General features: G+C 41.8%; 1 protein-coding gene across 1 annotated transcript in view; it reads left to right on the forward strand.

Annotated features, from left to right (window-relative positions):
* Positions 1–17,324, forward strand: part of PRKAR2A (protein kinase cAMP-dependent type II regulatory subunit alpha) — a 150,955-nt gene that overhangs the window by 61,299 nt on the left and 72,332 nt on the right. Inside the window, exon 2 of the mRNA XM_077821266.1 lies at positions 602–637. Within this exon, the coding sequence (XP_077677392.1) occupies positions 602–637 (36 nt within the window). The remainder of the gene's footprint in view (positions 1–601; positions 638–17,324) is intronic.

Raw genomic sequence — 17,324 nt, forward strand, 5'->3', positions numbered from 1 at the left:
TCCACTTTGACCAAGAGATCTTTTTCAAACAACTGAACATACCATAAGTCCCCAGTGCGACACTGTGGCAAAAAGGCTAACTCAGTCTTTGGATGGATGAACCAAGGAGTAGGGAAGTGATTTTACCTCTGTATCCAGACTTGGTGAGACTGATACTGGAATATTGCATCCAGTTCTGATGTCTACATTCTAAAAAGGATGTTGAAATTTTGGAGATGGTGCAGAAAGAGCCATAAAGATGACTTGAGAGACTGAAGAAATGCTTTACAATGAGAGATTTAAGGAACTCAATCTGTTTATCGAAAAGAAGATTGAGGTGGTAACCTGATTAATGTAATGGGAAGAAAATACCACGTACTAAAGGGCTGTTTTATTTTTTTATTCTATAACAGTCTTGGAAAATCTAGCTTAGCTTTAAATATCCAAACTCTTCCTGGTACATAAGGAAGCGGATGAAAAGTGTCTGTAAGATTTTAATAGGGTGGGATATAAAATAGAAAAAATATAGTGGTATTACCAAATGTGATCATTTTGATTCTTAATGACTTATTTTAGTAAACAGTAATTTCACCTTTAACTGATTTTTTTCTTTGTTTTGCAGCTCCAGTAATTAACAGATTTAACAGAAGAGTATCAGGTAAAGTTTCCCTTATTATTTTAATACACTTCTGAAAAGGTTTTAAATGTGTGCTTATTGAAAGCAATGACTTTCCAGTTTGTGGCCTATTAACACTTGTCTGTTGTATTTAGCACATTACATAGTAGTTATTGTATTTAAATAATTATAATTCTCTCTGTTTATTTTAGAAATCAATAGATTGCAAATGATAGGTTAGTGGAAAAACCTTTTTCCTATTAATGACAATTTCAGGCTTTAAGGCAACTGCAACACTAATAACCATTCAGTCAGGATACATTTCTGAAGACATATGTCACAGGGGCCACAGAAAAGACTCATCTAAATAACTCTGGGAATGTTTCAGCTTCTTTCATTTGAATCTGCTTCTATTTCTTCTTGCTAATCTTCCAGATTGCTGTCAGTTTTATCTTCAGCACAATGCACAAAATAAGGCCTTCTCCAATAGTCAGTTTTTGTCATTGTGTCTAACCTGAAGAGATAGTTATCTTAAGAACAGCAGATGCCTGCACCATGCCTCCAGAAAATAATAGCTAAAAATTAGACAGACAGGTGGGCAAGGTAGTGTCTTTTATTGGGCCATCTTTTGTTGGTGAGAGAGACAAGCTTTCGAGCCACAGAGAGGAGCCTGAAGAAGAGTTGTGTGTAGCTCAAAAGCTTTTCTCTCTCACCAACAAAAATTGGTTCAATAAAAGATATCTCACCTGCCTTGTGTCCCTAATATTCTAGGACCGACAGGGCTACAGCTACACTGCCATAGCTAAAAATGTCAGATTTTCAAATGTCCATTTGTTCAGGAAGCATAATTGATGCATTTGTTCCCAGGCATAGTTCTTCCACATGGTTAAATATTTTGCAACTTTCTCATTTGATTTTACCAACTGTTTTGTTCTTTTTTTTTTTAAGTTGACATTGAAAGTGAGTGCTATTGAACCATCAGAACTCCACTGTTGTTCCGCCAGAGCACAGCACAAATCATCTTAAATTCTCTTTGATTTTCATTTAACTAAACTTGGATAGTTGTCCAGGAAATTAGTTAATGTAGTTCTACTTTTAAAAGTACTTTTGTGAAAATGGCATTGTGAGTTCCCTGTTTATTGTCTGTCAATTATTTCCAGTTCAAATATTCTCAGTTTTTAAATAAAAAGATATTTTTTCTAAATCATCTGTGCAAATTCAGCCTGAGGTTAGATAGTTGGGGTGGGTCCTTTCCTGTGACAGTGAATGCTTTCTTTGACAGGGGAACAAGCCTTGTGGATGGGGGGAAGCAGTAGACATGGTATATCTTGACTTTAGTAAAGCTTTCGATACTGTCTTGCATGACCTCAAAAACAAACTAGGGAAATGCAACCTAGATGGAGCTACTATTAGGTGGGTGCAAAACTGGTTGGAAATCCGTTTCCATAGAGTAGTTATCAGTGGTTCACAGTCATGCTGGAAGGGCATAACGAGTGGGATCCTGCAGGGATCAGTTCTGGATCTGGTTCTGTTCAATATCTTCATCAGTGATTTAGATAATGGGATAGAGAGTACACTTATAAAGTTTGCGGACGATACCAAACTGGGAGGGGTTGCAAGTGCTTTGGAGGATAGGATTAAAATTCAAAATGATCTGGACAAACTAGAGAAATGGTCTGAAGTAAATAAGATGAAATTCAATAAGGACAAATGCAAAGAACTCCACTTAGGAAGGAACAATCAGTTGTACACATACAAAATGGGAAATGATGGCCTAGGAAGGAGTACTCCGGAAAGGGATCTGGGGGTCCTTGTGGACCACAAGCTAAATATGAGTCAACAGTATGACATTGTTGCAAAAAAACCGAACATCATTCTGGGCTGTATGAGGAGGAGTGTTGTAAGCAAGACCCCAGAAATAATTCTTCCGCTCTGCTCCGCGTAAGATTAGGCCTCAGTTGGAGTATTGTGTCCAGTTCTGGGTGCCACATTTCAGGAAAGGTGGACAAATTGGAGAAAGTCCAGAGAAGAGTAACAAAAATTATTAAAGGTCTAGAAAACATGACTTATGAGAGAAGAGTGAAAAAACTGGATTTGTTTTGTCTTGGAAAGAGAAGACTGAGAGGGGTCATAACAGTTTTCAAGTATGTAAAAGGTTGTTACAAGGAGGAGGGAGGAAAAATTATTGTTGTTAACCGCTGAGGATAGGACAAGAAGCAATGGGCTTAAATTGCAGCAAGGGAAGTTTAGGTTGGATGTTAGGAAAAACTTCCTAATTGTTAGGGTGATAGTTACCGAGGGAGGTTGTGGAATCTCCATCATTGGAGATTTTTAAGAGCTGATTAGACAAACACCTGTCAGGGATGGTCTAGATAATACTCAGTCCTACCATGAGTGCAGTGGGCTGGACTAGATACCTTTCGAGGTCCCTTCCAGTCCTATGATTCTATAAGGTAAGCTTCCTCCACTCTTGGCTTACATACCAGGCCATGAACAGAGGTGTAAGATAAGCATGGGCAAATTAATTGAGGATGAACAAATAAAGAATAAGCGATGGAAAGAGTATTTTGAAGACCTGTACAATGTCGTGAACACAGATGAAAAGCTCCCGGAGAAGCTTCCCAGTACAAATATGGGAGACAAGATGGTGGAACTCTTAGAAGACACAGTAAAGATCTCAGTAGAAAGTTCGTAAAAGAAAAAAGCACCAGGAAGTGACAACATAATCGCAGAGCTGTTGCAAGCAGGCAAGGAACATGTGATAAAGGTGATGCACAAGTTATTTAACAAAATTTGCAAGCAAGATCAAATGCTACGTGTATGTGAGAAAGTGATAATAGTACCAATCTATAAAAAAGGAGTTAAGAGTAAGTGAAAGAACTACAGAAGAATCATTGTATTGAGCATGCTGGCAAAAGCATCCGTCAGGACGTTGCAGAGGAGAATGAAGAGGTATCTGAATAAAGCAGTGCTTGCAGAAGAGTGATTTGGATTTAGACAGAGATGAAATACAGTAGATCAACTATTTGTGATAAGACAGGTATTGGAGAAATACCTAGTGTGATGCTGTCTACCCTGGTGCCAGCTCAGGACTGGGCTGGAGGCTAGTTCACTCATAAGCTAATAGAAATTAAAGGAGCAACAAAAGGTATTGTAGTATAATCAGGCCAATTCATTTGTGTATTAGTTTAGTTAAAAGAAATGTTAAAGATACTGTCTTCATTTGTCTATAACCCATTGATTGCTATTGCATTGCATTATGTATATTCCTGTAACTAGTTAACCCTAGATCAAAAGTATGTGTCAGTGTTAAGATGAGAATATACTTGATGTGTAAACTTCATGAAAACTAATGAGGGATTGTTGTTTGCTGTTACATTAATTACAGGGATATACACAATGTAAAAGGTAAATTACCCATCAAATGCGATTGGAGCCTTGGATATGTAAATGAAGAAGAGTGCTAACTTCAAAGTAAGGGTCATTATGTTTGACAATGGAAATTCACTGCCCCACACAGGTGAAGACATTGTTCAGATTGTCATCTTTGAGCAGACACTATAAATCCTGATTCAAAAGAAAAGGAGTACTTGTGGCACCTTAGAGACTAGCCAATTTCAGCATAAGCTTTCGTGAGCTACAGCTCACTTCATCGGCTATGCATCCGATGAAGTGAGCTGCAGCTCACGAAAGCTTATGCTCAAATAAATTGATTAGTCTTTAAGGTGCCACAAGTACTCCTTTTCTTTTTGCGAATGCAGACTAACACGGCTGTTACTCTGAAACCTGATTCAAAAGAATAATCCTTATCGCTGACTACTTGAACTCTTACAGAGAGGATATGACGTGCAAAGTGGAGATCCCCAGAAACATCAGGGTTTCATGAAAAGACTTTTGGGAAACTAGCTGTGTATTACATCAACTGCTGTCATTTTGGATTTGCAAACTTTGATTCACCTATTATATTTTACCTGCTTTAACTCTCAATAACTCTCATTTTTTCTTAGCTAATAAACCTGTAGTTAGTTTACTATAGAATTGGCTGTCAGCATTTTCTTTGGTGTGAGCTCCAAAGTACCAGCTGACCTAGGGTAAGTTACTCATTCTTTGGGATTGCAAATAACCAGATGTGGTGTGATTATTTTTTGTTTGTTTGTGACCATTATCACCAAGTCCAGTTTGTCTGGGTGGCAGGATAAGACTGGAGTGCTGAAGGCAGCTGCCTGTGACACTGCAGTAGGATTGGTATAGTGATCCAGGAGTTCAAATTTGTTACTGGCTTGGTGAAATATAATTATAGAATATACCACCAGTTTGGGGTGTCTGCCCTGTTTTCTTACATTCTGACCTAAGTTTGGCACTCACAGTTGTGAGCCACTCCAGACAGCATGACGCCTAGAACACAACCAAATCTGTTGCAACAACTTTATAAATTTCAAACAGGCTTCTGATATCATTTTGCAGAAAGGGTTATGGCAAGTCTTGAGAATGCATGTCATTCCTGAATAATTGCTCAATCTGATAGAAAACATCTACAGCAAGTTGAGGAGTGCAGTGAGAGTAGACAGGAAGCAGACTGCATGGTTCAAGACAATGTAGGAGTGGGATAAAGATGCATACTGTTGCCAGATATGCTCAGCTTTGTAATGGAAGTAGCAATGGCTATAGCACTGAGAGATGGAATGAGAAGTCATGTTACATGGGAAGACAGTGAATAACCTTGAAGTTACAGATTATATATTGATGTCATGGCTTTGACAAAGGAGGAGTATTTACAGAGAATAATTAATGAGGTAGACTGGGAAAGCAGAAAAGTTGGATTGAAGATCAGCATAGAGAAGACAAAAACTGTGGCAACTGGAAGACAAAAGAAGAGGTAAAGATTGAAGATAGAAACAAAGAATTAGAACAAGTGGGAAAAATTTGTGTACCTTGGAGGATTAGTATCAAAGAATGGGAATTGTGAAGATGACATAAAATGAATTGGTCTAGCCACTACTGCATTTGGAAAACTCTACAAGATGTGGAAGGCTCATTTTAGATAAAAATGAATATCCGTGTATTTGAGACCAGTGTTGTGGTGATACTGTTTAGGTTGGAATGCTGGAGTATGAGGAAAGATCACAAATGAAAGATAGACTGCAGAAAGGAACTGCTTGAGGGGAATACTGAGTTTCAAGACCTGTTAAAAATGTAGTTTAAAATGATTTAAATTGAAGATAAAGTCTGGCTTTTCCCACAGTAACTTATTATTTGGGGCTCAGATTTCTCAGCCTTTTTGGGTGTTTTTTTTTAATGTTTCAACCCAAACACTTCAGCTATTTTTGGGAAAGGAGTTGGGGTGAAAAAATGTTCTCTTTGTATCTAGAGATAGAGAACAATGTGAACAGTTTTAGATTATGGAACCTTTTCAATATTTTTTTTTGTTTAAAAAAACAAACAAAAAAAAACAACAAAAAAACCAACCCCTAGGAAATTTCATTAAACCTGAAAACTATGTTGAGCAAATGGTACAGTTGCATGATTAAGTGCTCAGAAATTCAAGAAATGAGAACAAGGTTCCATGCATAACTGTAGCATCACCTCTCTGTGCATATGCATTTTGATAGTCGTTACTTACATTGTATTATGTGAGAGTGGATCATATATCATTCAGCCTTTTTCTTAAGGCCTCAATTTAACATTTGTATCATCCTGTAGCAAACTTTCATTCTTGTATATTTAGGTTATCCAATATTTCTGCATTTGCAATCATTCAATGTAAATTTGCATCTGTAAGGTCTGCTTTTTAATAGAGAGCCTTGATCCTGCAAGTTGTTTTGTGCTGAACCCGTTTATGTAATTTGGGCTCTATGCAGGTGCAGGGAATGTAATTAATTTATATATAGTTCCTTCTTAGGTGTAATTTACAAGGTAAGTTAGATTCACTGTGACATTTCTCTATTGAAAATTTAGGTGGCCTATATAGATAATGTCCCCCTCCCTCCATCCCCGACTTTCGCTTCTGTCATAGATTATGCTTAATCTGTAGTGTATTATGTAAGAGAGGTTTATTTTGTACTTGTCATATGAACACCTTCAGTGGATTTTGTTCGGTGTAAACAAAGCAGTCTGCACTGCTCTGTACCTCTGTACTGCCAGGTGTTAAATACATTAATCTAAGGCAGTGGTTCTCAATTTATTACACATTATTGGCCGCACATGCAGCCCACAATGTGTTACCTGGGCTACAGGGGCTGGGTGGCAGGGCAGCGGCAGCCCAACCGTGGATGCCTGCCATGCAACTGCCCTGGACCCCACGGGGTGGGGCTGGGCTGGCTGCCCCGGGCCCCCGACCCCATGGGCCGGGCCGGCTGCCCCGGCCCCTCTGGGCAGCCAGGAACCTGGTGGGACCCTGGCCTGCAGGCTGCTCTTTAGCACACAGCTGAGCTGGGCCGCAGTTGTGTGCTAATCAGGCCACGGTTTGAAAACTGCTGATCTAAGGTTGCAGAAAATGTTTAGACTCGGTATTCTTTGTGAAATAGTATATAATCTTGTAAATAATGGCTGTATTGTAATTCTTATACACAAGAGGGGCAAGAGTTACAGTAGCATGTGCAGTTTGTCACTTTTTGACTTGAGTGCTCCGTTTAACCAATTGATTCCATTGGGTTCTTGGATATCCTGGTGATGGACACAGTATGTGAATCTGGATCGATATCTACAGAATCAATTCCTGTGTCCTAGGCCTGGTCTACACTGGGGGCGTGATCCATCTAAGATGCGCAACTTCAGCTAGGAGAATAGCATAGCTGAAATCGACGTATCTTAGATTGACTTAGAATCACTTACTTTGTGTCCTCGTGGTGCAGGATCGACGGCTGCCGCTCCCCCATCAACTCCACTTCCGCCTCTCGCCGTGGTGGAGTTCCAGAGTTGATGGCAGAGCGATCGGGGATCAATTTATCGCGTCTACACTAGACACGATAAATCGATCCCTGATAGATGGATCACTACGCACTGATCCAGCAGGTAGCGTAGACATGGCCGTAGTCTCCTTCAGCCATTTCTGCTTTATTCCATGCAATGCTTATACGCTGAACACTCTTTCTTAGCTAATGTCTCTGATTATCTTTTGCTGTGATGCCAACAAAAGTATTACCTACAATGTGATTTGTAAATACAATTATCTAGTTATTTGCTCACGCTGTTGTGTACTGAATCATTGCTGAGTTACCACATAGTTGTCACTCTGTTAGTCTTCCCCCATCCCCCAATTTTTCATTGCCTCTTTATGCCTCCTCATATTGTATCATGTCTGAAATTAGATTGTAAAGCTCTTCAAAGTACAAATAAAACAGAAACCCTGCACTGAAGAGCCTACCACACTTTTGGGAACTGAAGAAATTGGGTTAACAACAACACTGAAACCTTAATGTTCTCAGCATTTTGGTGTAATATTTTGTGATATTGTTCAGTACACAAAATAGTCTTAACTGATGGTGCTTTGAAAAGCTGTTTCTGATTCCTGACCAGTTAGAAGGCAAGATTCCGAATACTGCTTTTTATTGCAAATCACTAGGTTTTTAGCATAATATAAACAGAGTGCATCTTCAGTTGTAAATAAAGTTGCAGTTCCATCAAGAGGTTCTCTAATTCTTTTGGTTTATTTATATATGAAAAAAAATCCAGGATCTTAACAGTGTCATTAACAATAATAATACTATATATAAAAGGTCCCAGGTAAAAAGAGAAGCTTTGCAGTGTGATTTGAAGGTCAGCTAACTTTGGGTTCTCAGACTAAGATGGGAAGTTAGTTGTGGAATCTGTGACCCTTTACTGAGAGCATCCTGTCCCAGCCATCTGACTGACTTAATCTGAGTCTGAACTGCATTTCTGCAGTGTAGTGGATATTACATTTGCCTTGCATGAGGTTCTGGTTTCAAAACCAGGCAGAAACATTGCCCTTAGGAAGTTAGACTAGCTGGAGGAGGTGGTGGAACTGGGGGAGACTTGTGTAGTGATTGATTTTGGGGAGTTTATATTTGTTTTTGATAAGGACTTACTTATCAGAACTCAAAGATGTAATTACAAGTTTTGATTTGAGTACATATTTATTTTACATGGGAGCCTACTTCAATAAATTTAATCACTTGAAAGATCATGATCCTACTTGAATATTGCTAGAAGGACCTTAATCCAATTTTCTAAATACATTCTACTTCCCCCACTCGTTATGTGCACTTCTGCTGATTATTTGCAGCCTTTTGTAGTTTCTGGTGTCAGTTAAATAATAAGATTGCAAATGATTATTGTAATTGGTCTACTGTTGGCTTCATACCTATAATAAAACTTTAAATGCCGGGGATGCAGAGAACTTGTTATGAAGTTCTTTGAGGTCCATGGATGTAAGGTGCTAGAGAGGCACAAAAATATTTTTTTCTCTGTCCTTTAAATTCAGCATTACCAGGAAATTTAATCTCCCAGGAAAGTTTAACTAGGTAATAGATTTGTTCTCTCATAGCCTTGTGCTTTGGGTGGAAGGTAAAGTGGGTTGGTTAGTGGTTGCTTGTTTCTGAATTGATGATAATTGAGTATATCAATTTGCTAGAAATATATTCTTGTCCCTGTATGCTCTCTTATCAGAATATCGTTCTTTTGTAGGTCACAGGGGTAATATTTTCAGCTAAGAAAAGTCTCTTTAAAATCTGTTGAATTTTTGTTAATATTTTCAATAAGCACTTAAATGCTGCCGTGCTGGATACTAGTACAGAATCCTAGGACAGATACAACCATTGTCACTGGTACATGACTTTTGTTTGTTACGTTATTGCCTGCAACCAGAGGAGCTACTGACCTTTGCAAAGATGAATGTCATTGACTAATTTTGGAATATACTTGATGGAATTATTTATTAAAAGTAGCTTTTGCACATTATGGACTTGTATATTATCACCCCGCTGCTGCAAGGTAGCAAAATTTCAGGCCCTTGCTGGTCTGTTTTCTGTTGAAGGAGAAACCAGTGACACAAAGTCTATATATTTTTACTATAACTTAAGGTATGTCTTCACTATCTGCCGGATTGGCGGGTAGTGATCGATCCAGCGGGGATCAATTTATCACATCTAGTCTAGATACGATAAATCGACCCCCGGGTGCTCTCCCGTTGACTCCTGTACTCCGCCGCCGCGAGAGGCGCAAGTGGAGTTGACGAGGGAGCGGAGCAGTCGACTCACCGCAGTGAAGACACCATGTCTAAGACTTCAGCTATGTTGTTCACGTAGCTGAAGTTGCCGTAACTTAGATCGACACCCCTCCCCCCCCCCAGTGTAGAGCAGGGCTTATTTTAATAGCATTAAACACTTGAACAGAGGTGGTCAAACAGCCCTCAGACAGTCCTCTCTCAGGAATCTTGTCTAGAACACTAATGCTCTGTTGCAAGGTAAGCAGCAGGATACGGACCCTGGACTTCAGGAAAGCAGACTTCGACTCCCTCAGGGAACAGATGGGTAGGATCCTGTGGGGGACTAACATGAAGGGGAAAGGAGTCCAGGAGAGCTGGCTGTATTTCAAGGAATCCGTGTTGAGGTTACAGGGACAAACCATCCCGATGAGTCGAAAGAATAGTAAAATATGGCAGGCGACCAGCTTGGCTTAACTGTGAAATCCTAGTGGATCTTAAACATAAAAAAGAAGCTCACAAGAAGTGGAAGGTTGGACATATGACCAGGGAAGAGTATAAAAATATTGCTCGAGCATGTAGGAATGAAATCAGGAGGGCCAAATCGCACCTGGAGCTGCAGTTAGCAAGAGATGTCAAGAGTAACAAGAAGGGTTTCTTCAGGTATGTTAGCAACAAGAAGAAAGTCAAGGAAAGTGTGGGCCCCTTACTGAATGAGGGAGGCAACCTAGTGACAGAGGATGTGGAAAAAGCTAATGTACTCAATGCTTTTTTTGCCTCTGTCTTCTAACAAGGACAGCTCCCAGACTGCTGCGCTGGGCATCACAACATGGGGAGTAGATGGCCAGCCCTCTGTGGAGAAAGAGGTGGTTAGGGACTATGTAGAAAAGCTGGACGTGCACAAATCCATGGGGCCGGACGAGTTGCATCCGAGAGTGCTAAAGGAATTGGCGGCTGTGATTGCAGAGCCATTAGCCATTATCTTTGAAAACTCGTGGCGAACGGGGGAGGTCCCAGATGACTGGAAAAAGGCTAATGTAGTGCCAATCTTTAAAAAAGGGAAGAAGGAGGATCCTGGGAACTACAGGCCAGTCAGCCTCACTTCAGTCCCCGGAAAAATCATGGAGCAGGTCCTCAAGGAATCAATCCTGAAGCACTTACATGAGAGGAAAGTGATCAGGAACAGTCAGCATGGATTCACCAAGGGAAGGTCATACCTGACTAATCTAATTGCCTTCTATGATGAGATTACTGGTTCTGTGGATGAAGGGAAAGCAGTGGATGTATTGTATCTTGACTTTAGCAAAGCTTTTGACACGGTCTCCCACAGTATTCTTGTCAGCAAGTTAAAGTACGGGCTGGATGAATGCACTATAAGGTGGGTAGAAAGTTGGCTAGATTGTCGGGCTCAATGGGTAGTGATCAATGGCTCCATGTCTAGTTGGCAGCCGGTGTCAAGTGGAGTGCCCCAAGGGTCGCTCCTGGGGCCAGTTTTGTTCAATATCTTCATAAATGATCTGGAGGATGGTGTGGATTGCACTCTCAGCAAATTTGCGGATGATACTAAACTGGGAGGAGTGGTAGATACGCTGGAGGGGAGGGATAGGATACAGAGGGACCTAGACAAATTGGAGGATTGGGCCAAAAGAAATCTGATGAGGTTCAATAAGGATAAGTGCAGGGTCCTGCACTTAGGACGGAAGAACCCAATGCACAGCTACAGACTAGGGACCGAATGGCTAGGCAGCAGTTCTGCGGAAAAGGACCTAGGGGTGACAGTGAACGAGAAGCTGGATATGAGTCAGCAGTGTGCCCTTGTTGCCAAGAAGGCCAATGACATTTTGGGCTGTATAAGTAGGGGCATAGCGAGCAGATCGAGGGACGTGATCGTTCCTCTCTATTCGACATTGGTGAGGCCTCATCTGGAGTACTGTGTGCAGTTTTGGGCCCCACACTACAAGAAGGATGTGGATAAATTGGAGAGAGTCCAGCGAAGGGCAACAAAAATTATTAGGGGTCTGGAACACATGAGTTATGAGGAGAGGCTGAGGGAACTGGGATTGTTTAGTCTGCAGAAGAGAAGAATGAGAGGGGATTTGATAGCTGCTTTCAACTACCTGAGAGGTGGTTCCAGAAAGGATGGTTCTAGACTATTCTCAGTGGTAGAAGAGGACAGGACAAGGAGTAATGGTCTCAAGTTGCAGTGGGGGAGGTTTAGGTTGGATATTAGGAAAAACTTTTTCACTAGGAGGGTGGTGAAACACTGGAATGCATTACCTAGGGAGGTGGTAGAGTCTCCTTCCTTAGAAGTTTTTAAGGTCAGGCTTGACAAAGCCCTGGCTGGGATGTTTTAATTGGGGATTGGTCCTGCTTTTGAGCAGGGGGTTGGATTAGATGACCTCCTGAGGTCCCTTCCAACCCTGATATTCTATGATTTATTCTATGATTCTGTGAAGGGGTCAACTCTGCCCCAGGAATCCGCTCCAGTTAGAGTAAGGCAGAGAGCCAACTCTCTTGCTGTCTGGAAAGTCCTGTGTCCGTCCCCCCCCCCCCCCCCCCCCCGAAAGAAGTTGCATCATAAAACTAAAAACACTGCAACATTTTTTTCAAATGGTGTTCACGTGGTAAGAAGAAGAACTTATAATACTGTAACTGTGCCATCTGCATTATTACCATAACAGTATAAATGCCACCTGGCCGCAATGGGTGGAAGCAGCAATCATGGAAATAAAGGGGTGATTATCAGGGGGTCCATTTCAGATTTCATTGAGAGGCCAGAGGCCGCTTCGGCCGTTGGAAGCTCTTGGATTTTTTTGAAGGATAAAACATTAAAAATCGGTGTATTTGGGGACCTTTTGTTGTGATTATTTCCAATATTTTAATAAAAAGAAAAAGGAGTACTTGTGGCACCTTAGAGACTAACAAATTTATTTGAGCATAAGCTTTCGTGAGGGGGAAGGCGGGCGGGTTTGGAATGGATATGAGCAACACATCTCAAAGAACAACAGTTAGGAGAAGGGGAGTAAACATTTTTTGCATGTTATCAGGTGGAGAAATGTTGCAGTTCAAAACAACTGCATCTTTTTACCCCCTTAGTGATTCAGCAAGGGCACCCACTCTCAGGCTTCTGGCTCTTTGGTTCTTGCCTTTCTTGGGTGGAGAGCTGTAGCTCTAGCTCACGAAAGCTCATGCTCAAATAAATTTGTAGTCTCTAAGGTGCCACAAGTACTCCTTTTTCTTTTTGGAAATACAGACTAACACGGCTGCTACTCTGAAACCTGTCAATATTTTAATAAAAATTCATATAGGTTTACTACAACAAAATTACCAACACTGACCCCTTTCACTTGGGTTGACAGCAGGATTCAAACTTGGGTCTGTCAAAGCTAAAAACACAAGCCTCTACAACTTGAATTGAGTGACTCCTCCAGCTAGTACCTTTAGTAGGTTCTTATTTTATGTGGAGCAGCCACTAGCGGGGACAGAGATCCAATGAGAGAGACTGCATGATAGAGACTGTGCTAGGTGTGTGATAGCTAAGAACTTAAGAATGGCTGTATTGGGTCAGAGCAATGGTCTATGTAGCCTATCTTCTAACAGTGGCCAATGAACAGAACAAGGCAACTACAGATTGATCCATCGTGTGTCATCCACTCCCAGTTTCTGGCAATTAGAAGCTTAGGACACCCGGAGGACGAGGTTCTTCTTCGAGTGATTGCTCATATCGATTCCAGTTAAGTGTGCGTTTGCCACGTGCACAGTCGTTGGAAAGTTTGTCCCCTAGCAGAACCCGTTGGGTTGGCTGTGGAGTGCCCTGGAGTGGCGCCTTAATGGTGCTTAATATATGACCCTGCCGACCTGGCGCTGCCTCAGTTCCTTCTTGCCGGTTAATCCAACAGAGGGGGAAGGTGGGCGGGTTTGGAATGGATATGAGCAACACATCTCGAAGAACAACAGTTAGGAGAAGGGGAGTAAACATTTTTTGCATGTTAGCAGGTGGAGAAATGTTGCAGTTCAAAACAACTGCATCTGTTTACCCCCTTAATGATTCAGCAAGGGCACCCACTCTCAGGCTTCTGGCTCTTTGGCTCTTGCTTTTCTTGGGTGGAGAGCTGTATCTCTCTCCTGCCTGACTGGGACATTTCCAGACTGAACAGTTGCCTGCCTTCACTGGGTTAATCCTAGCAAAAGACAGTCTGCCTAAGCACACCTGCTTCACTTTTCTCTTCAGAGATGGTACACAGTGTTATTGCTGCAGTTATCAATTACTACACACCCCTCTGTGGATCGGAGGTTCTGCCCGTTTGCTGGATCAGAACAAAAAGTCCCGGGCCTGTTTAAAACCATGCTATTTATCCAAAAATCTTTGATATGTGTGTTGGTCACTGGAAAATACAGAATGGGTCTTTGAACTGTCCTCCTCCTCCCCAGCAGACAAACGGTACCCCTCCACCCATGGCAAAGCTTCAAAGGCTGCGTCCGTAGGTGTGGGTTTGCTATCCCCTCCTCTCCAGTACTTTCTAGGAATTCCATTTCATGCATAGTGTTTCAAAACGTCAATTGTCTCTTCTATATTGTTCAACATGGTTTTTTGAAATTTATATTCTCTCTCTGAGATTGCATTAATCCTTCCTCCTCCTAAACAAGTTCTATACAATCCCACAATAGTGCACAAGCAATACAATCGACTCCAAAGGTATTAAATGTAATTCAATAAAGTTTAACTTAATTTCATAAGGTTTGCCCAGGATATTGCATTATACAGTCATATCTGTCACATGCCTCATTTTAGCAATAACTCATTGGCCCTGGCAGTTGGAGGCCAAGTGTATCACAGGGGCCCACTGACTACCTCTCTGAGATGCTAAGGAGGAAGGTGCAGATATAACCCATTCCCCTCTACCCTGCCTGCCCCTCCCAAAGGTGCTAAGCCCTGCTGATCCATTCTTTATCCCCTTCTCCAGGATGAAGCACAAGCTGCAGGTGCTGGTATAGATCCAGCCATGCTTTGTGCTTGAAGGATCAGGGTCTAAGTTAGCAAACTGTTTTAACTTAAGGTTTTGTAAAGGTTGTTTATGACCATATTTGTAACAATTCAGGAAGGCTTTATCGATAGTGTTCCAAAGCTTTCTATGGAGATGGACTTTTGTGGATATTTATAAAGATGGTCCGAGTCTCCTTCTCTCCCCCCGTCTTCCACCCCTCTCCCCGCCCAAAATCCTAAACCCTAACTTCTGCAATCCCTGCCATCTCTGAACCCCTCCGTGTCCCCACTTTTCCCCTGTGACACTATGGGAGCCAGAGGACTGGGCATGTCCAACTCTGGTCCTCTGAGAGAAGCTAGCATGAGCTAAGCCACTGCCTCCATCTACCTGTGATAGGAGCAGGAGATGGGAGGGGAAAAGTGCTGATCAACTTTCAAGTGGTCGTGGCCAGAGCATTGCAGAGCCAGTCCAGTTTTGCACCAAGGAAGTGGAGAGCAGAGACTGCACCTTCTTTATTGCAGTGTCACTTCCTGCTCTTTGCCCCCCCGCATCTTTCTGCCCCTCTCTGACTTTCTCCACTCACTGGAGCTGCCGCCTGCCCTCATGGAGTAGTGCCCCCTTAAGGTTCCAGTTACTGCTGGTGATGGATGGGGAGAGTGGGCCACTTCCTGTTTTGCTTTGACACCCAGACCTGCCAGTCCAAGCATGTGTTATGAAGCATGGGGAAGGGAGCAGCTGCCCTCCTCACACCCTATCTTAACGCCCACCACCCCTGGGTTTAGTCTGGGGAGAGTCTTGAAGAGATGTATAGAGAGGAAAGAGAGCCTATCTGCTTTGCAAATATATACGCTATCTCCAATTCTTATGCCTCTTTCCCCGTCTCCATGTCGGTTTTCCTTCCCTACTCTATGGAGAAAGCAGGCAACTACATGGGAAGATGGGTGGAATGGGAAGGGTCTTTTGGGCACTGGGAGGAAGTAAGCACATTTGGGAGGCAGGTAATATGGGAGAAGTGGGATCTGTCCCTGTGCAGTTTGCAAGTTACACAGGAATGTCTGTCACTGAGAAATTCTTAAATATTTTTTAAACCTGAGGCAATCCCCAGGCAATTAAAACAAACCAAATACAGCACCCTTTTATAAACTTTAATTAAGATTGCAAATATCCGTGACTTAGGCAAAAAACATTTAAGATAACGTTAAAATATTTACTATAAACCAGGGGTTCTCAACCTTTTTCTTTCTGAGGCCCCCCCACAATATGATGTTTTAAAAACTCCATGGCCCATCCGTGCCGCCAGGGCTGGCGTTAACGGGTAGAAAGCAGGGCAAGTGCCTGGGGACCCACGCCACAGCAGGTCCCGCTAAGCTTAAGTTGCTCAAGCTTCAACTTCAGCTCCAGGTGGCAGAGCTCAGGGCCCTGGGCTTCAGTTCTGCACAGCAGGGCTTTTGCTTTCTGCCCTGGGCTCCAGTGAGTCTAACACTGGCCCTGCTTGGTGGACCCCCTGAAAGCTGCTCGCAGCCCCCCAGGGGGCCCCAGGCCCCTGTTTGAGTACTGCTGCTATAAACCAAACCAAATAAAATAATAAACAAAGTTCACTATGTTCATAGCTGATCCCCTTTAGCAGTAATATCCAGAGAATTTGGTTATCCATTGTCATTGGATCCATTAATGTCAAAGGTTTCTGTGGTGGGAAACTTAGCTTGCCCATCTTCCCCATCCCCTCCCCCATCCAAGAACAGCCACTTCCGACCATATCACAAGGAAAGCTAAAAGAGTTGTCTTCATTCTATTGCTGAAAGTCTCAGCTGTGTCCTGGATGCCAACACTTCGGTTTCCCCCTTCCCCAAACAACTTCTACAATATGGTCATGTTAATACACAAATCTGGCATATTGAAAACTTGGCAGCAGTGTGAAGTAAACTGAATTTAATATCAGTATACACAAGCAAAGCTGTACTCACTGAATGTCTGTTCCTACTTAATTCATTTTCGTATTTAATCAAGCAAAAATTTCCATTTTGGAATATACTTGAATCTGCTGCAGAAATTCTAGTTTGAATGGAGGGCTGCAGAAATGTAATAAGGGCCTTAATGCAGAATTTAGGCCCAGCTTGTTGCTGAGCATATTGGTGGTCTTGATTATATGAACTAATTACCTCTGGTCAAATTGAAAAACTAGCTGAAAAACTGTTCTTGGATTCATTTTAACTTACCACAATTTTGTTTGATACTTAAACTAAAACTCCTCCAGTTTGATCTAGGTGAAAAGAGAAAATCTTTGTATTGTTAAGGCCAAGGTAAAATATATAAATCTGGATGCATTTGCATTGCTTTAGAGTACTATAGCCATGATAAGATGATGACCTTCCATTCCAACAAGACATCTGATGAATCATTTAACTTTCAGTTTGTAAGACTTAGACCCACACAAGTTTATTGTTTGACTGGTAATCATAGTTTATGCTTCATCAGTACATACTACAAAGAGTTAGCAGCAAGAAACTATGGAACTCTTGCAAAAAAAAAAACAAAACAAAAAAATAAAAACCCCCCAAAACAAACACTGTATTCATCAGTGTTT

The sequence above is a fragment of the Eretmochelys imbricata genome, chromosome 7, assembly GCF_965152235.1.
Source record: "Eretmochelys imbricata isolate rEreImb1 chromosome 7, rEreImb1.hap1, whole genome shotgun sequence".
Lineage (NCBI taxonomy): Eukaryota > Metazoa > Chordata > Testudines > Cheloniidae > Eretmochelys > Eretmochelys imbricata.